Source organism: Lissotriton vulgaris, chromosome 4_1, assembly GCF_964263255.1.
Source record: "Lissotriton vulgaris chromosome 4_1, aLisVul1.2, whole genome shotgun sequence".
Taxonomy (NCBI): Eukaryota; Metazoa; Chordata; class Amphibia; order Caudata; family Salamandridae; genus Lissotriton; species Lissotriton vulgaris.
Window position 1 is genome coordinate 1,284,918,660 of NC_141691.1, and position 26,190 is coordinate 1,284,944,849.

At 43.9% G+C, this 26,190-nt stretch overlaps 1 protein-coding gene across 2 annotated transcripts in view; it reads left to right on the top strand.

Annotated features, from left to right (window-relative positions):
- Positions 1-3,609: 3,609 nt before the first annotated feature.
- ATP9B (ATPase phospholipid transporting 9B) overlaps positions 3,610-26,190 on the top strand; it is a 2,364,768-nt gene continuing 2,342,187 nt past the window's right edge. For both annotated transcript variants that reach the window (XM_086965515.1, XM_086965516.1), the window contains exon 1: positions 3,610-3,806. In XM_086965515.1, coding sequence (XP_086821641.1) covers positions 3,721-3,806 — 86 coding nt within the window. In that variant the 5' untranslated portion in view covers positions 3,610-3,720. The remainder of the gene's footprint in view (positions 3,807-26,190) is intronic.

Below are 26,190 nucleotides of genomic sequence, written 5' to 3' on the forward strand. Positions count from 1 at the left end.
ACAAAATCGTCTTGCCCTTGACACCCTATTAGCAAAAGAGGGCGGAGTCTGTAGAATGCTGAAAGCGCAACATTGTTGCACCTACATTCCTGATAAAAGTATCGAATTAAAACAGTATGTGAAGAACATAACTAATTTGGAAAGGGAACTCAAACCATTGGAGGTTGACAGTGCCTGGACGAGACTGACTGGAGGTCTCTCCTCTATAGGTAGTTGGTTTACTAACTTAGGTAGGAATATTTTGTGGAAAATACTGATGCCAATAGTTATAATAGGTATGATTGTATTGATCATTTTTATCTGCTGCAAATGTCAAAAGTGCAAAAAGAAATATACAGTAAATCCGAGGGGGGTGAAGAGAAATATTGATGATTTAGAATTAGAAGAGTTGAAGAGTGCAATTTACAAAAAGGCGAAAAATGACAACTGTCATAGAGAAGCTGCAAGAAAACTCAACGACAAATTTGTTGAAATTCGAATGAGTGATGTGGATGAATGAGAAAAGTTGGCATCTGTTTCCTTCATGTAGTGATGATAGTAAATATCATCAAAGAGGGGATTGATGGAGCAAGGATTTGCCCGTAAAGCGCCTTGCTCGTATGCAAAACCCTTGTCTAAACTGCATAATAATATTAACCTCGTTATTCGTCATTTATAAAGCGGTTTCCCAACACGCGGGTGTCCCCAGGATGCTTGCTTGTTTGTCCTTTCATACTAAAACGAAGCTTGCACTGAAAATGGCTGCTTTGCCGAAATTCAGTCTGCGCATGCGTCGGTCATACCCATGTGATGTGACGCACTCGCATTCTGGAGGGATTCTGTGCTCATGCGCATTGATGCTAAAAATGGCCGCTTGTCTCTCACCACGCTCTCTGCTTACTGCAGCCGCTTTAGCCTATCTGTCTTTTCGCACTAATCTTTAACGCTATAGTCATTATAAAGTAAGGGTTGGTTAAGTTTTATCTTGGTATACAGTGCGATCATTTTTATGTATGATTTTAATTTGTTTTCGCTTACTTTTCATGTACCGCGTCTTTGTGGGCTGGGGCAATCATGAGCGGAGCCATACTTGAAGCTCTGCTGGGCACCGTCACATGACCGGAGAAAGTTCCAACTGCGCAGAAGCTAAATCTAGCCAGCTGGCTCCTGAAGCACAATGCGCCTGGGAACCTCGCTGGGAATACGGAGTCTTACCTTGAAAGAAGCAATACTGTTGCTACCTATTGTGAACTGTCCTGTACTGCTGTATTCTATGTATGGGAACGTGAACCCGGGGGGGCGGGTGTGCAAAATTGAATATTAAACATGAGAAAACTGAATTCTAGGAGGTGGTAATGACCGCACCACCTCTCCTGACCAATCACAATGTGGGAAACTGTCACTTGCAACATTAGTGGGTGGTCTAAGGGTCCCCAAAACTGTATAATTACCCTAGTTTAGCTTAGGAAAATTGTCCGACTTGTCCGAGTAGCAGACCTGTCACTGACCCTACGATCTCAATAGGTGTTCATTCTGAAAGTGCTGCGGAGCACTTTGTCCATACTTTCCACAATCTCCTAAGGGGTGGAAAATCCTAAGTGCTGGCGAAGCACTTTGCTGGGGAATTCGAAAATCCAATCGGGGTTTCTGGCGGATAACTTGCAGGAGGGGGTAACGCAGGCGTTGCTGTCCGAAGCTGTGGGTGTTGGTCGTACCCTGGGAGGCCCAGTCCTTGACCTGAACCTGAGGGGTATCCTGTCCTTACTGTCCGTGAGCTGTACCTGCTCGCATTCTGGCATTCCTTTCTGAGGGTCCCTGTCCCCGTCTTCCCAACTGACCCGTGGCCAGGGTTGGTCTTCAACCTGAACTAGGTAAATATAGATTGTGGGGTTGCGTATCTCTCTCTCTCTCTCTCTTATCTGATCGGGTAAAAGCATTCTTACCTGTGTTATTGCTCTATTGCCATTGCAATTATATGTGTCTGAATTTTAGTTGGTTCCTTCTCTCCCCCATCCTTTAAGAAACTCATTGATTTTATAAAACCATAGCATGTTCCCGTTTTTTCCCCTTTCCTTTTAATGGTTTGCAGTGAACTTAGCCAGAATAGCTTAAATACTTAGGTTAAGTACATGTTCTAGGTCTCATCCCATTCCTATGTTCTAGTACAAAGTTTGCAGTGACTAGTTTGTTCTAAAACTTCTACCCTTAGTTTCCCATATATTCTAATGGTCTTATTTTTGATGCAAAGCTATCTATTGGTGTTGATTTTAATGTTTGATATATTACTCTGTGTATCGCTTATTATCTTGGCATCTTCTCTTTGAATCCTTATATAAAGTTTTGTTAACTTCATCAGGTGTCTGTGGTCATTTTACAGAATTGTGGAAAGTATATTACTGTTTTTTAAAGTGTATTGGATGTTAGGCCTGTCTACTATTTTCCCTAATAGCTCCAGGTCCGTCGTAAGAATTGTGCCTGTGGTAAGTCGGGTACATGGTAAGCAGAGGTAAATCCAAACTTGATTACTCTTAGCAGCGTGCAGGAGGAGAAATCCTCACCCGGATCACCCAATCAAATTAGTGGAGTAAATAAAAGTGTCTTTTCACGCCAAGGGCCCAGTGCGTGTGAAGGAATTGGTAACTCGGGTGACCTGGGGAAAACTGCGCGCTCTAGCACCTTCGTTACAGAATGTTAGAGTTTGAACACCAGGAACTGTTGCTGGTATTCTCTGAAAGCTGTGGAGATGAACGGTCAATAAACTTAGTGCTCTTATCTTACCTGTCTCAGTGTAATCACTACAAAAATCCAAGTGTTTATTTAGTAATGGACCGACGACCAACCGAGCGGCTATCCGGCTCCAGAGCTGCATGCAACTGCCAGACTCCTCCGAGCACGAGCTAGTCACCCGGCAATCAGGGTTCCAAAGAGAACCAAAATAACAATAGAACATTTTAAATGAAAACATGAGATAGAGCAAAGCAAAACAATCATTGGCATTCTACACTTATTTAAAATTACACTTATTACACTAATTTAAATTATTTAAATGATTACTTATTTAAAATTACACTTATTTAAAATTATTTATAAATCACTTACTACACTTATTTAAAATTTGTGAGTTGGTCACCAATTAATAGTCTTCATTGGGTGACTAATTGCTGTGAGTTTGGGCATCCTTTTCCCCTCCCCACCTATCAGTGGAGAAAGATCCATCAGAGGACCATTCGCCTCTAAGGTGACGGTAATGATGAAATACATCTACCAGCAGAGGGGCCAGTACAGTTAGTGGACTAAATGAGTAAGTAGTGAATTGAAAAGTTAAAACTTGAAAATATTTCTACCGCTTACACTGGATCACTTGTTTGTTTATACTGACTCGCGTATTAGTTCAGTTCTTCATCACAGTGTATTTCAAACAGAATAAGAAAAATCCGTTGGATGTCCGTAAATGTGCATTGTTGACAGGTGTTCAATTAGTATCCCCCCCCCCCCCCCCCTCATCCCTGCACTCTTCAAAACATAAACACGCGACCACGCTCCCACGTGACGTCAGCCGGCTGGGCGAACTTGCTGTCATGCGGAGCAGCAGAAGCACAGTCACTCGACTAGTCATGGAAATAGAAGAAAGACTCTTCCATTCCTGAATCTGACAGCAGTCGACGCAGCATGTAAGAGAGCCTATGGTGACCATGCGAGTGACGTCACCCAAGGCACAGTAAGCGGCGGGGGGAGCAAAACATGGCGGACCACATTCCCCTGCGCCCGGTGCGTAGCGCCCAGAAGCGGGCAGCCTATTATAGGACAGCAGAGAGACAGAGTAACAGGTAAAGTGTGCGACGCTCAGGGAAGTGAGGGGCAGGGTTTGCGAGTGCGCAAGTTCAAGAGAGCAGAGAGGACAGACCTGTGCGGAAGGGGGTTGAGGGGAGATATGTATTCTACTGCAAGAAGAACTGACCCCCCCCCCCCTCCCCTGCTCATTGGTTCGGCCCGCCGGAGTTTTGGCACGTGGCTATCTCGGTGAGCCAGTCATCTGCCACCTGAGACCCAGGTGTGAGGTAATGCTTGGCAGCATGTTGCTTTCAGCACCCCACCTGCGGTCAATCAGTGTGTTTGATGGAGATGTTTCTGAAAAGGGCTACTGTTTAACATGTGCACTGTGCTGCATCTTTCCTCATGGTAATTCAGTGTATTCTTGGAATATATAGTGATTGCAGGTGTCTGTAGAACAAGTGGTGGATGAAGAGATCATCCTGAGCAACTCCTTTTAGATGACCCGTTCTTTGATGGGCTTCTTGGAGGCTGCTATCGCTCGCTCTCTCTGCAGTGACATTTTCCTTTACACCGTCAGACCTGTCTATGACATAACCCACGGTTGAGAAAACACTCACGTTAGTTTATCCTTTACGTTCAGGTAATACCTTGGGTAAAGTTCTTAAAACATAACCCCACTTAGCACTCCAGCCCTAAGCAGCTCAACTAGTCAGCTGATTGCTTTTATATCACAAGCAGGCCAGACAGCTAATATGTCACCTTCCTGAACATAAACAATCTTTACAGGCAATTTGCTGTTTCTATGTGTTTTGCAGAATGCAGCACACATGGAAAGAGCAAAATACGAGTAGAAATGAAACATTTCTTTTCATATCGCCGACTTTAGGCCAGGTATTCCCAGGCAATATTCTTGGCGCTATCCCATACATTGTAAATATGGGGCAGCTTCAAAAAGCAATAGGTTTTGCGGCAGAACGCTCACTGCCTCACCCCTTGCTCACCCTTTTCACGCTAAGTGCTGCATTAATAGGGTCATTATTTACACGGCAGCGTTACGCTCCCTTGTAAATAAGGAGAAGGACTTAACGCCACCAGAAGTTTGGGAAAAGTGACGTTCTGGTGGCAATAAATCCTTGTAAATAGGCCCCATAGTTTGAATATAAAAACTCTGTGATGTTCTGCCTTCTCACTGAGAGGTAGCAGTTCTCTCTAGTTAAGGTATCCTAGCACTGCTGAGAAGTTGTTTTGCTGTCCGCTTAGTCCTGACAAAAAAATGCTTGTGCTGGCCCACTAAGTACATAGCAGCTACACAGAGTAATACTTTTTGTTTCACCATAACATTTAGCAGCTCATACTGATTAGTTCAAAGGGCATGGATCGTAAGCTGAGCATGTCCCAGAAGTAAAGGGTGGACATTAGTTATTAACATTATTGCTTTCTTTCTTTAAGCAGCCTCTGCTTTGGACCTACAAAGAAGATACCTGGTCAGCTTCAAAAGATAAAAAATTATGCCACATAGGTTGTGCGGGTATAAATAGCTGGGAACAATCTGTTAGCCCAGACCCCTACATTAGCAGGCTCTACTTTCTTCCAGTTGTCAAGTGTGAAATTCCATGCACTTTTTCTGATTTATAACATTGTTCATGATAGTGGCTTGATTTCTGGGAACCCTGGTTGGTTGTGTATACTCCCTGAAGATTTTTACATCAATTGGTAGAGACTGGCTGACTCTTGATTCCATAAAAAAGAGTTCTAGAGGTTCAGTGGTGGAATCATCTATCTTATGTCCTCAGGAATCCAATGGCCTTGTGCAATGTAATTAGACTTTGAAAATGTAACTATATTAACAAGACGGTTTTCCTATGTTTTGATCCAACTATCACCTGGATGCTTCTGAATTACATGCACTTTGAGAAGGATTCTGACCTTATTACTATATGACCGCTGTGCTTAGAAGTGCATGTTTACTCTCACAATAAAAGTGTAGTAGCACTGCTGAGAAATGTTTGTTCGATCACATTAAAAGTAGAGCCAGGGCACAAGTCCTAAAAAAATAAGTGGGGGGACTAACCACGTTATACAGAATGCAAGTGATATCATGGCATGTGCCATCACAGCGCATAACATCACAATATCGCACAAAGCGCATGAAGGGTCCTCACTGGAAGTGACATCACGAGTGACATCAGGTATTTAGACCCCAAGCATGTTTTTTCAGGTATATCATGAGTACATTTAAGCGAATTTTGACAGTTATCAGGATGGATTTTTGTTTCCATAGTATTTTTGGATGTGTTGGTGGCCATTGAATGTCTGCTTTTGTTTTATGCTTTAGCGACGTAGCATCACGATTACCAACGTCATTGCGACCTCAGATGTCACAGCGAAAACATAAAATAGGTTTTAGAGATGATTTTTATAGAAACTCTAGAAAAACGTGACTTCAGAAAATACTGTAAGAAGCCCTTAGTGTGTAAAATACTGTAGTATGTGTGGATATATGTGTTTTAGACTTTATGGAAAAGGCGCAATCATCGCGGTTAACAACATCATCTAGTTGACGTCGGTAGCCGCAAATATAATTATTTTTTTGTAAAGGCGGCTTTCTTCTAAATTAATTACAGAAAGGAAAGTTAAAACAATATTTTACTAAATATTTAGACAAACTTTATTTAAAAATTGTCTTTAAGTGTATTTTTCAGTATGTGAAATACATTTACTGATGACAGATTCACCACAGTAAATCCGATAATTTTGTGCCGACTTACAACATTGTTAAAAATAAAACCAGTTATTCATGTACTTTCTGATAAACACAGATGAAATCAAAAAATGAGTGGTATATAATATAAATATCCAATTAAAACAAAGGTTACAGGGACGTTATAGTTAAAAATTATAATTTAAATAACCTTAGAAATTCACGGAAAAAAACAAAGGTTACAGGGATGTTATAGTTTGGGAATAGAATTTAAAATAAACTTGGAAATTCACTGAAAGAAACAAAGGTTAGGGGGACGTTATAGTTAGGGTGACATTTCACTCGTACAAAACCGAAGAAATTCAGGACTTACTCACCTACAGTTATACACACACTAACTCACTTATTCCTACAGATACTAACACATACTTATTCACTTATATAGTCACTGACACAAGCACACACTCACCCATACAGCCACTCTCACAGTCACTCATGTGTCACACATACAGTCACTTATATACTCCAACACTCCACTATACTGCCTTTCACATATGTAATTACTCACCCATATACCACTGACACATCCATTCACTTACAGACACAGCCATACTCACACTAACTCACCCATACAGCCCCTCACAGACGCTCTCACAAACCCATACAGCAACTGATTCACCCACTCACTCATTAGTGCAGTCACACACCCCCTAACCCACCCACACAGACACTCGTACCTACTCTCCAACTCATACAGCCACACACGCCAACTGACAGACTGATACAGACATTCACACAAATTAGTTACTCACCCATACATTCACTGAGACGTGTATAATCACTCACCTATACAGTCACTCACCCACTGAATCATCCATATAGGCACTCATACACCTACTGATTCATTAATACACCTTGGTGTATATATATTTAACACTCATAAAGTTTTTAGAAATACTCACAGTCACCGGATGATGTCATCAGTGATGTCACTGACCATGTCATGAGTGATGTAAAATATGAGGTCATAAGCAGTGCACTGCGGGGGCAGGAGTTTTACTTAGCTCAGTTACTATAACTGCTGAATTTCTATGATTTTGTGCGAGTGAAATGTCAGCATAGCTATAATGTCCCCATAACCTTTGGGTTTTTTCAGTGAATTTCTAAGGTTCTTTTTAACTCTATTTCCTAACTTTAATGTGCCTGTAACCTTTGTTTTTTTCAGTGAATATATATATTTTTATAGGCCAGCAGAGCAAAGCCCAGCAGTAAATTATCTTAAACCAATTCAAATAATGACGCACTCTCAGAGATATAGAGCGGATTAGCATTTAATCCTCAGTAGTTACGCTTTTCGACAAAATTCTTGATCACACACTGAGTAACGCACAAAAAGTGCTTTACATAGTGCAGAGAGTGGCCTTAAACACAAACAAAGGACTAGTATACTTTAGTATGTACTTCCTGTCCAAACACCATATGTATTCTCCCCACCTAAAAGCGGTCCATCTTGGATCTATACAATCAAAACGTATGGCTTACACTATTAATCCTAGTGGTTGTACCCCGAAAATAAATCACTCTGTCTAATACATGACATAGTATGCAAAAAAACATAAGTAGGTCACAAGTGGATTAAAGCAATGAATATTATGTACATAGTTATGCGACTCTCAGCTTCTGCATCAGACTGGCCTGTACATATTGAATTTAACATCTTAGTAACAGTTTCCCCATGAATAAATACAAGAGGCCAGGTGCCAAGATTCAAAAGGGTTGACGGGTTGAGAAAGCGGAATGAAAGAACCCTATATAGAGTTCCCTCGCACCAAGTACCTTTCATGCGCCATAGTGGCTTATTCAGGTACGGAGGGATACAGTGTGGTAAATATCAGTTTTCTTGATAATGAACGTGGCGGCTTAAAAAAGGGAGTAGTCCAGTGGTGAAAGCTATATAGTAAAAATATGGAATATGTAAATATATAGTGAAAGTTTAATTCTATACTTGCGCCAAGTGGATTAAGTATGTGTGAAGACCACAAAGTAATAGTGATGTTAAAAACGAAGTGGAACGAGTTTAGAAATTCTTATCTATTCGGATGTGCATTCACTGGAGCAGGGAAGAAAAGGGCGGGGAGCCCGTGAAGTGTCCGTCAGTATACAGTGGGTCCTTTCCTTTCCTCCTGTGAAGATAGAAAAGAAAATAAATAAACAATTAAAATCTTAATTATGAACATCTGAAGTTCTACGTGCACAAAATATACTGTGACATTCATCATGTTTAGAAGATCCAGAATTACATTGACTTTGTCAGATATTTTTCTGTTACAACACCCCATTGATTCCTAACCTCAAGTTTCATTCCTCAATTAAGTGTGTTGCCAATTTTTCATCAAGGTTATGCCCTGCTGGGTACCTAAGTCAAGGATCCATCTAGATTTCTTTTTTCTGAGCTTAAGTTCTCTGTTACCACCCCTAGGTCCTAACCCTACCTGTTCTATTATGTAGTAGCGCAGGAGTGAAATGTTGGACAGATGGTACTCTTGAAAGTGTCTGGCCATGGGATAGTGTGGGTCTTTGTTGTTTATGGCTCTGAGATGTTCCAATACACGTTTGTTTTGCCATCAGGGTGGTACTACCTACTTATCTCATCATACAGGGGCACTCCAAGATGTAAATGACACAAGAGGAACTGCATGTAAGGAATTGATTGATTACAAAATTCCTATCGGGATCAGGTCTACTGAATTCCTTAACCATGAGACTTGACTTGCACGCCTTACAATGCTCACAAGGATAGAATCCTTTCAAATTATGTATGTTGGTTCTGCAAGTTTCAGTGATATCCCGTGTACTAGCATGTACCTAAGACTGCGGCTCCTTCTGTATGTTAGATTGGGTTGGTCGCTGATGGTTCAGCCTACCGTTATGCCACTTTGAGGAATGCCCCAATTGTCTGCAAGGATCCTTTGTACTTTCTGAGAGTCCCTATTGTAGGCTAAGATCACTCTGGTTTCCTCAGACTTTTCAGTTACTTCCTTGGGTTTAAGAAGTTCTTTCCTGTTTATATTTCTGATCTTGGACTGTGCCCGATCCAAAACCCAATCTGGATAGCCACGTTTTTTAACACCTTGGCTGCTAAGGGGTTTTCCCCCCGGTTCTGCTTTCTATGATTTCCCATTGTTCATGACAAGGTCAACTCGTCATAAGCACAGCGCAGGTAAAACCCATGACGAGTTGACCTTGTCATGAGCATGGAAGGGGTTAAACCTTGCTATCATGACATTTTCCTCCTTGTAGTAAGATTCATCACTGCTACAGTTTCTTCTTGTCCTCAGTAGCTCCCCATACTTAAGGTTCCATTTGAGAGCATCTGGATGGCCACTGAGGGCATGAAGAAAACTGTTTCCTGTGGTATCTTTGCGGAATAGGCTGGTCTCTATGGAACCCTGTAGTGCTATAACCTTGACATCCAGAAAATCTATCTGTTCATTGCTCATTGTATGTGTCAGTGCAATATTATAGGCATTATTGTTGAGTACATCAATAAACTAAAGTGCTTCCCCCGTACTCCCCTTCCATATTAAGAAAGGTCGTCTATGAACCGAAGTCACACTACGACCATGTCAAAATATGGAACGAGGTTGGCGTCTCTCATTTCTTCCTCCCACAGACCAAGGAACAAGTTGACAAAACTGGGGGCAAAACATGTGCCCATGGCTGTCCCCAGGATCTGTTTGTATAAGTCACCATTGAACATAAAGATGTTATCATGCAAAAACAAGTACTTCATTTCAACTAGGATGTTGGTATGAGCTAGATAGTTATGGGTTTTTCCTTTAAAAAATGTGTACATTCCATGATCATGATCAATTATTGTGTAAAGGGAGTTTGCATCCATAGTGATAAACATGTAAGTATCCTCCCATACAGTTCCTTCTATTTTACACAAAAAAACCTTGGTATCTTTCACATAAGATGTTAACTTTGTTACATATTCTCTGAAAAAATGGTCCATATAGTTCGAGATGTTTTCGAATACGCTTCCAATGGAAGATACAATAGGCCTTCCACGAGGCACCTTGGCATCCTTGTGTACCTTCGGGAGAAAGTACATTACAGGTAGGTTCTGATAGTCCCTTTTGAGAAACAAATTCTCCTCCAATGCAATGATGCCCTGCTGTTGCCATTCAGACAATTTCCCCCATGTGTAGACAATACTGTTGTTGTATGTTCTGGTGCTACACCTATTGTAAAAGGTTCTGTTGCCTAGTTGTCTAAATACATTTCCCTGCTGAACAGCACGATGTTTCCACCTTTGTCCGCAAGGCGAACCACAATTTCTTTATCATTGGCCAATGATAATAGGATCTCTTTTTGTTTGAATGATAGATTGAATGTCATAGACCCTTTCGAACTCCTTTTATGTTTGCATTGTTGTAACTCTTTAGTTACCACCTCATGGAAGGTGTCTATACTGTCATGCGGGAGGTTAGGATAGAACACTGATCTAGGTTTAAAGGGGGTAGCTGCTGCTTTGTCAGTTATATCCCATACATCTAAATTCCTGGATACATTTCCTTCCATTACACCTGTCTGTGTAGTTTCCAGTTCCTGCATGTTAATTAATATGTCCGCATCCCCCACCGTAAGGTTGGTTGAAGCATTGACATCACTTTTATTCACTTCAATAGGTTTCATACCTCTTAAACGATGCCATTTTATAAGTTTAAGTTTCCTACGGAAACAGAATATGTCTATGCGAGTGTCCGAATAATTGAACACTTCAGTTGGACAGAAAGTTAAACCCAGACACAAGGTTCTTTTCTCCAGAAAGGATAGGGAACGGTTTGTTAAATTGATTATGGTCCTATTTACCATCTGGTGATCCATCATTACTTTCTCCATCTTGAGCCTCCCCGTTTGTTTCCCACGGGCTCGGAGTCCTTTCCTCTTCCTTTGTTTCCTTCTGTGACTCCTTTGTGGCTTCTCCCATGCCTCTTCCCCGGCCTTGTTGTCCTCTCCCTCTCGTCAATGGTCGGGTCTGGTGGCTCAGTGGACTAATGTGTTCATTGCAGGGGCCTCTGTTCGACCTCATGGTCACAGGTACAAATCCCGGCGGGTCCACTCAGCCTTTCATCCATCTGAGGTCGATAAAATGAGTACCATTGAGTTGGGTAACAATGAACATCTGTTATTCAGCGCCAAGAGACCTCTGGGTGAACGTGCGCTTTACAAATACACATGTTATGTTATGTTATGTAATGGTCCTGGTGAGGGGGTCTTTCTTCCTGTCTGCGGCCCCCTTTTCCTCAGCATATGGTATTCATCTAAAAAAGTGGCAGTTTTAGTGACTACCTCCATTTCTGATGACGAACTAACCATGTTAATCGAGACGTCAGAGTCACTAGTATCTGCTGCTGCAGGAGAGGCCTTCGTTTTGTCTTCTAGTGTCCTAGTTGTGACTTCAGTGGGTTGGATGTTATTCATATTTAGGACTATAAGTGAGGATGCGCCCGCTCTAGTAATCGGCGCAATCACGGTTCAGTTTCCTCTGTTTACGGAGTTTGATATCCTCCTCATGTTGTACCAATATTTTCTTCATTTCTTCCTTGAAATTCATGATAACTTATTGGTCAGTAGTTTGTTTAAGGTCTTCTTCCAGTTCTGCGATCTCTTTTAAGATTGCCGCTCTATCTTCCCATGCATACTTGACTAGTATGCATAGCATTTTTCTGGAACTGGTGGCCGAATTTTCGGCCCATTCTTCCAACATTCGGGGATTTGGAGATTCATAAGATTATGTCGCGTATATCCGGAGTCCCCGTGGCACCATGTTCTTGTCCACATAGTCTTGAAGGGAGATTGCCTCCCACCATTTTGATGTTTCCGTTCTTTTAAGTTTTTCATATTACTTGAGTTTCATATTCAGAGAGGTATCTTTTTCCGTTGAGATACTCACGTTCTGCACTTTCCCTGGTGCACGAGCCAATAGTGTTTGCGCCGCCAGGCACCTTTGTGAATCTTCGTCCATGATGACATGTGCTTTTCTCAAGCCACGCTTGTCCACGAGTAAATGCTTGTTCTAATGTTCTGGGAATGTGTCCAACATGACACTCCTGATGTTTTTTAAAAAAAAATTCAAAACCTTTATTAGGGAGTATATCAGAATGATACATTCAGTAGTTCAACAAATCAATTTAAACAAACACCTTCTCCTTACTGGTTATCATTGTTCTTAATTAGATCTCCGCCGGCACATCACATCATTGTATCATCATGCTTAGGCCTCCATTTCTGTCTTTCCCTTCCCACCTCCCTCACTCCCATTCTACCTCCCCTCCAGATCATTCACTTTATGCCCCCCCAACGTCCATCCTTTAATGGTAAGAAATAGCGTATCCGTTCCAAGTTCACTATATATTGTTCTCTATGCGCCTCAGCCTCCCCGTGACATCAAGAGCCAATCTCCACCTCGTCCCATAACTGTTCCTGGGCGTTGACTGCATCACCCATACACTCATACTACATGTGACTATGGGTCACTATCGGGTTCCTCTGTGGACTGTGGTGGTTCACAAATTGTCCCACGTGATTCGTTCCATTTCCTCCATATCCTAGACCACTTTCTGGGGCAGCCTCTATGTAGGTAGACCGCCCTTTCCGCTACCATCGCTATGTCCATATCATTTTCCCACTGCGTTCGTGTGGGGGCTACGCCAGTACCCCAGTTTCTTGCTATATTCCTTTTTGCAATTGCTAAGCCCAGGGTGGCCCAAGTTTGTAGAGCCCGGTTGAGGACCGTAGGCTTCCAGATGTTTAGGAGACAACACCCTGGCTCCAGCTGAATCTCGGCCTCGCCTACCTCTGAAATCTCAGTTAGTACTCGTCTCCAGTATATTTGTATGACTGGACAGTCCCAAAGGATGTGATAAAATGTTCCCATCTGTCCGCACCCTCGTAAACAAATTGGATCAGGGACATGGCCCAGCCTGTGCAGCAGAGTGCGTGGGTAGTACACTCTATGTAGTATTTTGAGCTGGATGAGTTTTAGGCGCGATGGAATGGCCGCTTCCCTGTGCAACGCCAATGCGTGCATCCAGTCTGTCTCATCTATATCTCCTAACTCCACCTCCCACTTGCTGCGGAGTACCACCGTAGGGTCTGGAAGATTATTTACCAGTTTGCGATATGTTTGTGAGATAGCCTTTTTTCCCAAGTGTTCGGTAAGAAGCCGGTCCTCTAGGGGAGAAGACTCCACCATTTCGGTGCCGGTCGGAATGGCGCTTTGTAGTGCATGCCTAATTTGCAGGTATCGGTATCTCTCTGTGTCTGACATTCCATATTTCTCTTTCAGTGTCGTAAAGGATAGGACATTTCCCTTAGCCCATAAGTCTCCTATCTTTGTAATGCCAATAAGGTCCCACTGCCTGAAGCCCTTAGTGTTAGCTAGCGTGCCCAGGCGGCGTGTGTCCCAGAGTGGTGTGGCTAGTGTAAGTACTTCTTCCCACCCCAATGCCCTCTGCGCTGCGTGCCAGATTTTAACCGTGTGGGCCGTAGGGCCTGTGAGGGTCTGACGCCGTTTATTTTTGTAGAGGGCCTTCATCAGTTGGTCCACTGGCAGCATGTGCCTGTCCAGCCTATAGGCTGGTTCGTCGTGTGGTGTGTGAAGCCATTGGTTCACCGTCGTCAAATGTGCCGCCCAATAGTATAGTTTAATACTCGGTAGAGCTATACCACCGTCATACCAGCTGCGAACCAGCTTGGCATGCACACACCTGATGTTTTGATAAATAATGTTCGGTACAAGTCCATGCGTTCACTATATCCCCCCACCTCACTGGGGGGTTCTGGATGCCGCCTCTATATATTATATTATGATCGGTGTATGCTCGGAATCAGCTGGTGCAATCCACCTCAATTTTAGGGGGTGTCCTATTTCCTGGCACAATTCTCGTGTTTGCCAGTGCTTCTACACCCGAACCCCATCTTTCAGAGACCCGCGATTGGCCTCCAGAGATGCCCTCCCCATGATCAGGAGCAACACCCCTAGCGGGCCAGCACGCACTGGAAAACCCGCGTTAGCCTCGCCAGAAATGTACACCCTCCCCTCTTCCCCAGGATCAGGCTTACCTCTGGGATGCCGCTCCGTGATCATGCACGTTCCAAAACCAATCCGATCCTTTATAGTGGTACTGTGGCTTGCTTGAGATCCTCCATTGTATTCTGAAAACCTGCTGCACCGGAGACTACCACCTCCCGGGGGCTTGTTTAATTAGATGTGGCCCCCAAGCCCCGGGGATAGCCACCTCCCCAGGGCTTTATTTTATTATTTGCGGGGACCACCACCTGTTGAAATAATGGGAGAGGGGCTGTTCGGCCCCCCTCCTGAAGCCCTTGATGGTCCTGGGAACGGCCAACCCCCAGGGCTGGCTCTTTCCATGTCCCAGGGTGCGCACCCCTGAGACATTGCTGTTTGCTAAGGCAGGGTGGGAACACTGCTCTGCTTCATTGAAGCGAGAGCGGGAAACCGGCTCCCGCTTCAACAAAGCAAAGCAGAATTGCTTTTTGGCAACGGGAGCTGCTCCCCTTGCCCAAAAGCAATGCTGGCTCCCGAAGGAGGCGGGGAGCCAGCTGGGACCATGGGAGCATTGGAGCTCTCCCCACGGTCCCCAAAGCTGAGGCTGGCTCTTGGGGGATGGGGACCCCGGGGCCAGAAGTGGCCTGGGAGGGGGGCCACGCAGCCCCCTTCCTTTATTTGAAAAATAATAAATGGCTGGGCCCTGGGGGGTGGGATCCCAGGGGCCAAAATTGGCCTGGGAGGGGGCCGCGCAGATATATATATATATATCCAAGCCCCGTAGGATGGGTTCCTGCTGCATGCCAAAAGTGGCCCAGGGAAGGGGGGGCCACGCGGTTCCCCCTTCCTTATAAATATATATTTTTTTAAAGGAGGCCATGCCCCGGGGATGGGGTCCCTGGCGCCAATAGTGGCTCCGGGAAGGGGGGCACGCTGCCCCCCCTTCCTTATATAAATATTTTTTTTTAAGAGGAGGCCATGCTCTGAGGATGGTGTCCCTGGGGGTGAAATCGGCCTCATTAGTTGGGCTGCGCGGCCACCTTCCCGTTAAAAAAAAAATATATATATATATATATATATATATATTGTTCACCAAATGCCCAGCAGCTTGTAGGGGCGCACTCCCAGCAGATTGCACCATCTGGTTATTTCATATGGGAAATGACTTGTATTGCTGCTCCCTGGTTAAGGTATCGCCGACCTGACGCGTTTCAAGGCGGTAGCCTCTTTCTCAAAGGTCATTAGTATACTGGCTTACGCAGGCTGTTCTAATTGTCTTTAATATATGCATGCCCCGCCCTCAGTGGGCCGCGCTTTGCGCGCACTTGCATACTGGGATGAGTAATCCCATGTAGAACAAAGTATTGCCTATTATTCGCCCTCAGTGGGCCCCAGAGCAGCTTACAAGTCTGTTAAGCCCCAATCCGCCGTGCTACAAATGGGTTCCGATGCAGTTCCGACCCGCAGCCTCCTTTTCTTTTCTTTATCAGGATGTTGCTGCCCCCCACGGCAGGACTGCCGTGTAGTTAAATTGTTCACCAAATGCCCAGCAGCTTGTAGGGGCGCACTCCCAGCAGATTGCACCATCCGGTTATTTCATATGGGAAATGACTTGTATTGCTGCTCCCTGGTTGACGTATCGCCGACCTGACGCGTTTCAAGGCGGTAGCCTCTTTCTCAAAGGTCATTAGTATACTGGCTTACACAGGCTGTTCTAATTGTCTTTAATATATGCATGCCCCGCCCTCAGTTTGTTCTACATGGGACTACTCATCCCAGCATGCAAGTGCGCGCAAAGATTGCAGAGCGATGATCCAACGCCATGCCCCTTTTTACACCACTCTACAAACACGCCTCTTGGCGCACTGCTGGTGGGGCGATGAGGTCTGCTTGTGTCCTGAGGACCGCAGGACACAAGTGGACTTAATCCCCCAAACAGCAGTGCACCAGGAGCCGCGTTTGCGGAGTGTTGTAAAAGGGGGCGTGGCCTCGGACCACTCTCAGCAATCCAGGTGTGTGGCGCTTACTGGAGGTACCTGGTGGGCTAGTTGGCCCCCAGGGACGCTCAGGAATGAAGGGAACTTAATACCCCAACTTAGAACACGCAAAGAGCTGCGTTTGCAGAGTTGTGGGAAAAGGGGGCTTGGCCTGCTATGACAACTTAGCAATTTCTCTGTGTGGGAGTTACAGGGATACTTTTAAACTGACCTCAGGCTCAGCAGTGCATACATGCAAGTGCAGAAAACGTCTGCTGGCCTCTAAACTGCCATGCCCTAATATATGCTAGGGACTTGGAGGTAGGTTTACAGGGGAGGTCATGCCAATCATAGGGTACCTCAACCCATAGTGTACGCTAGAGTATGTAGGTGTTTTCACTGTATTCAAAGTGTCTTTCAGCATTGCCTTGGCTCCGGGCCTGGTTAGGCAGAACTCAGGGTCAGTCAGAGTCAGTTACCACCGGTATCAGTCAGCCAAAATTTGAGGGATGCCCAGGGCACAGGATGACTTTGCAACAAGGCCTCTTTCTGCACATCTGTTGGTTCTTTCTACGTATCTCTTGCTTCTTTCTGCGCCTTTATTTATCTTTCTGCACATGTCCTACCTCTGTAGGCATACTTAGCAGTTAGCATTTAAAAAACCTTTGAAATCCACTGAAAAAAACATAGGTTTCAGGGATGTTATAGTTAGAAAGTATCATTTTAAAAACCTTTGACATTCACTGAAAAAAACATAGGTTTCAGGGACGTTATAGTTGGAAATTAGCATTTAAAAAACCATAGAAATTCACTGAAAAACCACAGGTTTCAGGGACGTTATAGTTAGTTGGACATTTCACTCGTACAAAACCAGAGAAAGTCGTCCGTTATAGTCAGTTGAGCTAAGTATAACTTGCGCCCCCGCAGTGCACTCATGATGACATCACATATTACATCACTCATGACATGGTCAGTGACATCACTGATGACAATTTAAATGACCATATAGGGTTCTAGACTGCCACTGGAAGGTACATTTTATACAATGTCCATCGAGGTTATCCTTCCGCAAATGGATCTGCGCAAGATAGCAGAACGAGTAACTGAATCTGAGGAATGGGTGAACAGTCGGAAGACTTTGGTGAACACTTAAATGATCTTATCAATAAACCTGGAAGAGAGAATAGAAGACGTGGAGGGGTGCTCTTGCCGCAATAATCTAAGGTCCGTTGGGGTTCCCCAAAAGTTAATGGACTCTCGACTGAACTGTTTCTTGCGGTTTGGATAACCCCCAGGCTGAAAACGAAACGTCTCTCTAACTTTTTCATTATTGAGGTCGCCCACAGATCGCTTACGATACACCCTCTTCCTGGGGCTCCTCTGAGGGCAGTGATTGCCTGGCTCTTTAATCACTGCGTCCATCACGTTACCCTGCAGCATGTTGCCTGAAAGTTCCACCACACTATGAGAATGAGCCAATTTTCATTTTCACAGATTACACAAAAAAAGTGGAAGGTATGCACAAAAGTCAGTGGGAAAGCGCTTAAAATACTGTCTGATGTTAACAGCGAAGCTTTGGGCTCAGTGTGGAAGCAAAGTTCCTTACTTTTCTTCTCTAGTATTGGCATGATTGATAGTGGTTCTCAACAAGTCAGTTCTGCCAATAATTCTATTGGGGTGCAGGCATATGGAACTTTGCTGGCAACTGATATGCTGCAGATACCGATGAGAGCTTTCTGACTCGCCACTAGCCTAACTTTTAGGGTAGTGGGGATTCAAATGTAGGCTGTGCTGGCCGAGGCTTATTATAATTTAGCCTGCAATCAATCAATCACTCTAGTGTTTGTTCCTGTTGTGAAGGCTGTATTGGCCTGTTGGCTCCTGCTGGAGTGACATTGCTAGCACCGGGGCCTAGGCTCCTCACTTTGTGTCAGTGCAATGGGGCCTTTGTGGGTTCATATAGCGCGCTTGAGCTGTGCCGATTGTTGGTACCCCTAGAACACGTTGAGACCAATTATAGATCTGTGGGTGCACTTAATGTAAACTGTCTTTTTTAATATTTCAGATGTGAGCTACTCTGGACTTGAATTTGTTTTGTGGGGAGTGAATGTATGGAAATGTACTTTATTAGATTGACTGTTCAGTTGGGGCGATAAAATATTGAGATGGGCATCTGAGTGACTCGCACCCAGGAATCTCCGGTGCCTGCTATTAATTTAGGTGTGGTGCCGAGAGTTTGAGTGTGGTCCTCAGCAATGCAACTACTTGCTCTTAGTTTGGCCTGAGCGTGTGAAAGTTGGATGACCTCAGTTTTTAAGTGTGCCAGCACAGTTGCTGTTAAACTGTGTGTAGTTGTGCTGCCACGGAGATGGAGGGTCATCCAGGAAGTTTGGTTGTCACTGTTAATTTTCCGGTTTCGTTTGGCGCATGCTTTCCACACTGCACTGACTTGAACACATACAGATTGAGTTCAAGGATGCCAGTGGGGAGACATGGGAGAATATCTACATCCCTTGTTGCATGATTAATATCTATAAGATAATGACCTGGAGTGTCCAGGGACTCAGTAACTATGTCAAGCGTTATAGTATATATGCATACCTAAAATGCTGTGGGGTGGGTGGTGCAGTGTTTCAGTAAATGCATGTATAGTGAAACCATTGCACAAATGCGTAAGAAATGGAGAGGACAGTTGTATGCCACATCTTACTCTGACCTTTCCCAGAGTGGTTCTTACCTGGATAGCTGGATGCCTTACTGAATCTGGTGAACAGATACCTGTGGTCTTGATGTGATAGATACACATAACATTTATCTGGTTAATCTGTATTCCTCAAATATTGATGATGGTGAGTTATTTGGGACCATCCTAAAGATTACTGCCTCTTTTTACATGCAAATAGAAGTTATTTGGGCTAGGGACCTTGCCTTATGAGACGTTGGATTGGCACCCCCTAGGGAGAACACCAAGCCAAACACGTCCATATTCCTCATAAGTGTGATGGAGGGGCTGGATTTCATAGACACTTGGCATTTCTTACACTCAACTACTAGAACATGCTCATACTACACACCAGCTCCATGAACAGATAGCAGACCGGACTGCATTTGGCTTTTTTCATAAAACTATTCTTAATATTTTAAATGCTTCAACATAAACAGAACATCAACACACCATTTGCTAGTCCATGCAGGGAACCTGCAGCAAAGATTCATAACAAAAATTTGTATTTCTGCCCCCTCTCGAACTCCAGGACCCCTCGACTGGACTGCTTTTTAGTATGTCCCCCACTACTGTCCTAAAATATGAGGGTCGGTCTACCCAGCAAGATATTTATGGAACCACTTCCCACCACTAATTATGTATAATACCAGGCATGACATGCCATGGATTCCATTGTGGTGACTCAGGGTATAGGCAATACAGTAATAGCCAATCCTCGTTTCTTCCAATGGCTGCATACATTTTGCAGAGCTATTATGATATTAACTGGGATACAGCCAGAGGCAGAGCCACTGTATGGGGAGGCTATGTGCTATGAAAGTAGTGATCAGGCGGGAATGTATGTCCAAATCGTATTGTATAAAAAAGCTCCAGGAGAAGACCCTGTTCTCCTTGAAAAACCTTTTGAGAAAGCGGAGGCAGGTCTCTGTAGGCACCTGAAGAAAATGATTGACTGGATAGACCTAAAACAATTGCTCTCAGTTCTATGAGATTGACTAGATCACCATATTCATAATACCTAACACCGAATACTGCATTGAGAGGGAGACAACTCGAGTGGACTCTAGGCCTTGCTACTAAAAACAGAGACAAAATATGCACCAATAATAAGGCATAAGGATGAATATAGTGCTTAGGTCTTGACATAGTAGGATATAAATAATGCATTTGCTGCTCACCTCCAGCAGACATATAGCTAGCCCTTGGGCTGTGATTTGCAGCAGGTAGCTGTTTACCTTTCTGAGCTCCCTGTTAGAAGAGACACTCTAGAACCGAGGGAAATGCTTAATGTCCCACTCAAGAAGGAATAAATCATAGCAGCAATACACTTGGGGCGGATGGTTCTCCTATAGAATTAAAGCAAGCCAACTTGGGCCTTTTGGTGGAGAAATTGATGGAAGTGTTTGTTGAGGCTTTTGAAATTGGTATACTATGAGTCTGTGTGTGATGCTGTGATAGTACTAATCCCTAAAGTGGACAGGGACCCATCTGAGGTATCTTCGTATGACCCCCCCCATCCATGTTAAATGTTGATGGGATGTGAAGGCTCAGTAATGATTGAGGTTATTCTGTTGCCAGGATCAGTGAAGGTTTATCCTGGCAAGAAGCACGATCTGTAACTTATGTAGGAAGTCTTGTGCTATCCATGAGCAACAACTGGGGATGAACAAAAATTGCTTTGGCCCTCCTAGATATTCACAGGTGTTTTACACAGTGAATTGGGAGAATCTATGGGAGGTGCTGAACAGTTAGGGACTAGCAAGAGATTATTTTAAATGGGTTCAACTTTTACACACAAACCTTGTGGCAACGGTATGCACAGGATGAATGATTTCCACCTGTATTTAACTGGAGGGAGGTCAAGGAAGAGGTGCCGTCAACCCCCCTCCCTCTTTGCTCTCATCATAGACCCACTGTCGTACAGGCTGTGGAGCACCTGACAGCCCTGGGTGATCCAGGTTGGAGCGAGTACCACATGGTATCCCTCTATGCAAACAATGCCCTGATCTATGTTTGGCAGTCTGTGTACTTGGTTTCAGTCCTCCTTAAAGCATTGAAAAATTTGGAGCAGTATCAGGACTCTATTATGAAAAATCTAAAATGTTTCCGACGGGACCACTAGAGGTTGACAATTATCGGCGGTGGGCCTTGAGTGGGTCACAAAAGACTTCCGATACTTGGGAATACACGTCTCACTTGACAAGACAAAGAATTGTGATTTAAACATGGGCTAAGTGATAGCTAGGCTTAGGGCCTCCATTAAATTCTGGAACTCCCTACAGCTGTCTGTTATGTGTAGAGTTAACATAACAAAATTGTCTTTCTGACACAATTTCTCTGTGTGTTTGAAGGGATGTTTACAGAGCTGCCGCACAAAGCATTTGTAAAATTGGACCAGCATCTGGTCGATCTGATTTGGGCAGAGAAGCGAAGAAGGATTAAGCTAGCCACCCTTAAGAAGGAATGATCTAAAGGTGGGTTGAAAATTTCAGACATGGAACACTACAACATCTCAGCTCAGTTGCAGCATGCTGTGCATTGGCAAGTGAATAGGAAAATTGGGGGGAAAAAGGCTGCTACAGGGAATGCATGGGTTTGTGATGCTGGAAGGCTTGATGATGCGGGGCAGAGGGTCCCCCCATCCCCTGCCGTTTATTATATGCAAAGTTTATGGGCTTTTTGACAGAGCGATTGGGTCTTACGATACCCCCCCCCCCCCCATTTGCGCTGAAAATGTGCATATTGAGTGTCCGTCCCTTTGAGCAAATTGCTCTCTCCTAGTCTGTACATTGAATTTAATGGAAGGGTTATCAGACCTTAGCGGACCTCTACCCAGACTATAGATATTTGACTTTTGAGGCTGCACAAGAATGTTTTGAACCATTAACCTGATTAAAAGCCCAAGACAAATTGCAGGAGCTGGTGCTGGATCAAATCACAGTGATAGAATGGGATAAATGACACATGTCCAGGTAGACATGCTTCAAACTTATTTAATACAACTATGTTCACATTACTTGCCTTGCCCCTGCTAGGTTATGCAAGATTCATCCTGAGCGCTCCTCTCGATATCCACAATTCCAAAAGGAAAAAACTGATTTCATACATCTTACCTGGAAATGCAGTGAAACACAAAGCTTCTGAACTGCTGTATTAGACAAATTTCAACATTAGATGGGCTGAGCGGTGCATCTCACAGTTAAGCACTGCCTGCTAAGGCCTCTTCCCAAAAGAAAGAAAGAAAGAAAGGAAGGTGGCCAGGAAATTGTATCTGTTAGAGATGGTCCTCGCGAAGTGGAGGATAGCCATGCACTGGCTCGGAACTTGGTTGCTATAGGTTGATATTGATGGGTTGATGACACACCAGAGTGGGCAGTACGGAAGATTTGTTAATGAAACATACTCGGCGAGACAATTAGCTAGGGGAGGACCTCTTGACCTGGGTTCGAGATGATTGGATTGCTAACTGACCTACCGAATATGAGGCTACAGTGGGCTCGGACTGTTGGGCCTGAATGGATTGGTAGCACCGGATCACAGGCTCGAACCGACACTCCCTGTGAATCTTGCATTGGGTATATCTGTTTAGAGTGACTGTGGCTAGTGTGCTTTTGACAAGGTACTTTCTAGAGGGTTAGAACTGGGGATTAATTTGTTTCTGAACTACCCTAAGTCTAAACGGACGGGTAAGCATCTCTATGGATAGTGAAGAGCAGGTACTTGTGAGTGTAGTTTTCACAGACCCTTCATCTCAGTAGTTTCTAATTTCTTAATTTGTTTAGTCTGGTACATTTCTGTTGTGTCCTTTAGTGGTCAGCGCTGGGACGCCCCTTCGCTGGGGCAGCTGTTGTGCTTTACAAAATGGATAACCTAACATAACATAACATACCTCATGGGTTGATCTCATGAAGATTATTATTGGTGTTAAGTGCGGTCGTGGAGACTTTGGTGGAAGGGCAGGACGTGCCATAGTTGGTGGTGTTTGATTTCACTTAGAATTTTTTTTTCCTTTTTAGTCAATGTACTATTATGGACACAGAATTGGAAAATGTATCTATTTTTCTAAGGTTTAATCTGCTCAATGTTGTCATTGTACTGCTTTTATGTTTTAGATACCTATAAAAACATATTTTGTTTTTAAACAAGCTTGGGGGAGGATGTTTCAGAGCATTTCTTTTTATCTTTTTTATGGGTCTTTGTGTCCTTACAGAGCATCACAATGGGTGTGAAGTGTGGATTTCTACTAAACCATGCACAAATCCTGATACGTTTCAGTTTCAGCCTTTCAGTCATAGATTTACTGGTGTGGTTTGGATTATTGTCCTGTTCCATGAACCATTTTTGGGTAAGCTGTAACTATTTTACAGACGGTCTCAAACTTGCGTTTAGAATGTTCTAGTATAGATAGCAATTCATGGTGTACTAAATTATTGTTGATTGATTATTGATTATTAACTGTTCGATTAGTTAAAATCATTACAGTAAAAAGCTAAAATTAGAACCCCAACCCCCTTACCCACCCACCCTTTCCACCCCCCTCCCAGTGCCCCCTGTGAGATTAAAAACCCTGTTCCAACAGACAATCTTCTGTTGCAGGGACCTTTCAGCTTTCTATCCGGGTATTTAATTTTGATGCTGCAGGGTTCCAGACAGAGCACTTGAAGTAGTGGTGAGGTCTTCTTTGCCCATTGGTGTTTGCGTAAACCGTTTGTTGGCGCATTTGAAAACTCTGATTTTGAGAGCTGAAGGAGAGTCCTTTATACTCTAGCGTCTAGAGCTTGTTCAATCAGGTAAATAAATGTTGCAGCTCTTGCAGGGTGGTGTGTTTTTGTTTCTGAGAAGCACCATTTTGATGCCTCCTTGCAAGTTCTGATGCCAAGGGCTGTTAATATGCGACGAAGAAGCCTCTGTTGTTCGTTGATGAATTTTGGACAACAGAACAGTAAATGAAGCCAAGATTCCTGTTGGTAGTTGCATAGACGACATGAAAGGGCTCCGTCTGTTCGTGCCCATGCTGGATTAAAGTCCCAAATTCTGAGGGCCGTTAGCCTCATAAAAAGGATTTTCTTACGGGCCTGGGCCCCTAGTGCTTCCATTAGGTATGGTTAGACTTTCCCCAGGATGTAAGATTCGTCCAGTGCCTTCGTATAAGTGTTATGTCGGAGTGCAGTTAGATCCTTTTCATAGGAAATGGATCGGGCCTGCCATCTCATGGGTTCAACCAGGCCTTGTGAGGGATTTCTGTTAGGGGCAGACTGTTTCGATCTATGATTAGGGTCTTTATTGCTTTGCCCAGCTTGGTGTGCCAGGGGGAGGCCTCTTTATTGAAGATTGTTGCCAAATTATGTTTTAGAGAGTTGTGCTGTGCTTTAAGGACTCCAATATAATACTTTATTAGGTCTCCCTGGAGGGCCAGTTCCGGTCTGACTAGCCCTAGTTCGGGCCGTAATCTCGTGTTCCTAGCGTTTCTGGGTACTTGCAGCACGATCTTGTGGGCTTTGACCTGCTCTGCTGCTATATGTTTGTCTAAAGCTCCTGGAAATGCCAGGTGGCCGTGGGTAATCGCTTGAATTAATTTTGCCCTGAGGACTTTCAGCATGGGTTCGACTCTGGGGCTGGTCAGGCATTGGCTTATTCGTCTTATTGAAAAAATTATTCTGTTGATTTTAGCAGTTAGATGTTTTGTATGAGCTGCCGATGTTGTCCTCTCGTTTAGCCAAACTCCGAGATAGTTGTAGGCAGCTGTGGTCTCAATTTGGTGGTCTCCCATCTTCCAGACCGCTTGTTTTTTGTGCAGGTATCTGCCAAATATCATTATCTTCGTTTTCCCTTGATTAACTGTCAGGTGATTTTCCATGATGATTGTGAGTCATCCTGGTCTGTTGGCTATAAAGTATGCCTAAATCATCTCAGCTATGCTTGACAGTTAGTATGAGGTTCTTGTGACAACAAGCATGCAGTGTTTGGCTTTTACAAACATGTTGGTATGCATTACAGAGAGACAACGCCTCTTTGGTATCATCTGTCCAGAGGACATTGTGCAAATCTCTTGATATTCATACAGGTGCTGTTTTCTAAACCTATGTAGTGGAACACTATTCTTTTTAGAGAGACAGGGTTTTCTCCTAATAACCCTTCTCTTAAAGCCAGAAACACACCTAGACGCAAGGACTCGTCCAGATTTTAATTCCGACACAGTGTTCGAAGCATCTACGCGGGGGGCCCCATTCCAGGTCTACAGAGGCAGTGAGGGGGCAACCGCCGGTAAATCTACTGCCGACAAGTTATCCAATGTTATGTTTCATATAGAAACCCTAATATAGGCCCGGTCACATCACACCCCTTCACCTACATTACCTCCCCTACACTACACTGTAACAAGTCTTTCTGGATTGAACCTTTACCTAGTTCTAGTCATGGGTGCAGAAGGAGGGTTTCTCCTAAACAATAGAGTCCTATAACTCATCAGTAGAGTCACACAATATGAATTAATATTCATAAGGGTTCTTAGAAACCAGGCTGGGGCTACGCCACCTTCCTCCCCATATCTACGTAAATGGTTCATACCATACGTCATCCTTAAATCCAACAATGGCTAATACAAGCAAAAAGGGACAAAGGAGCCCTAGATACTTTCTTTATAACTATAGCACTACTTGCTAGTGTTAGTCAAAGGGAACCGAGACTTCCAGGCTGACATACTGACAAGAGACGCTGAGGCTCCTGCATGCAGACGCTCCAGCTGACAGTGGTCTGAACATCCTTCGCGGGGTGACCAAATCGAGACCAAGAAGGGCTCCTACATTCTCACGCTTCAGGTAATGGGGTTCCACTAAATCCTAGAGGGATTCTTGGATACACACCTACTCACATGCTAGGGACACTTAGGTACATCTAGATAGGCATTGTAGGAGCACGCACACTTTTATCATGCATTTTATATTCATGTATTTAT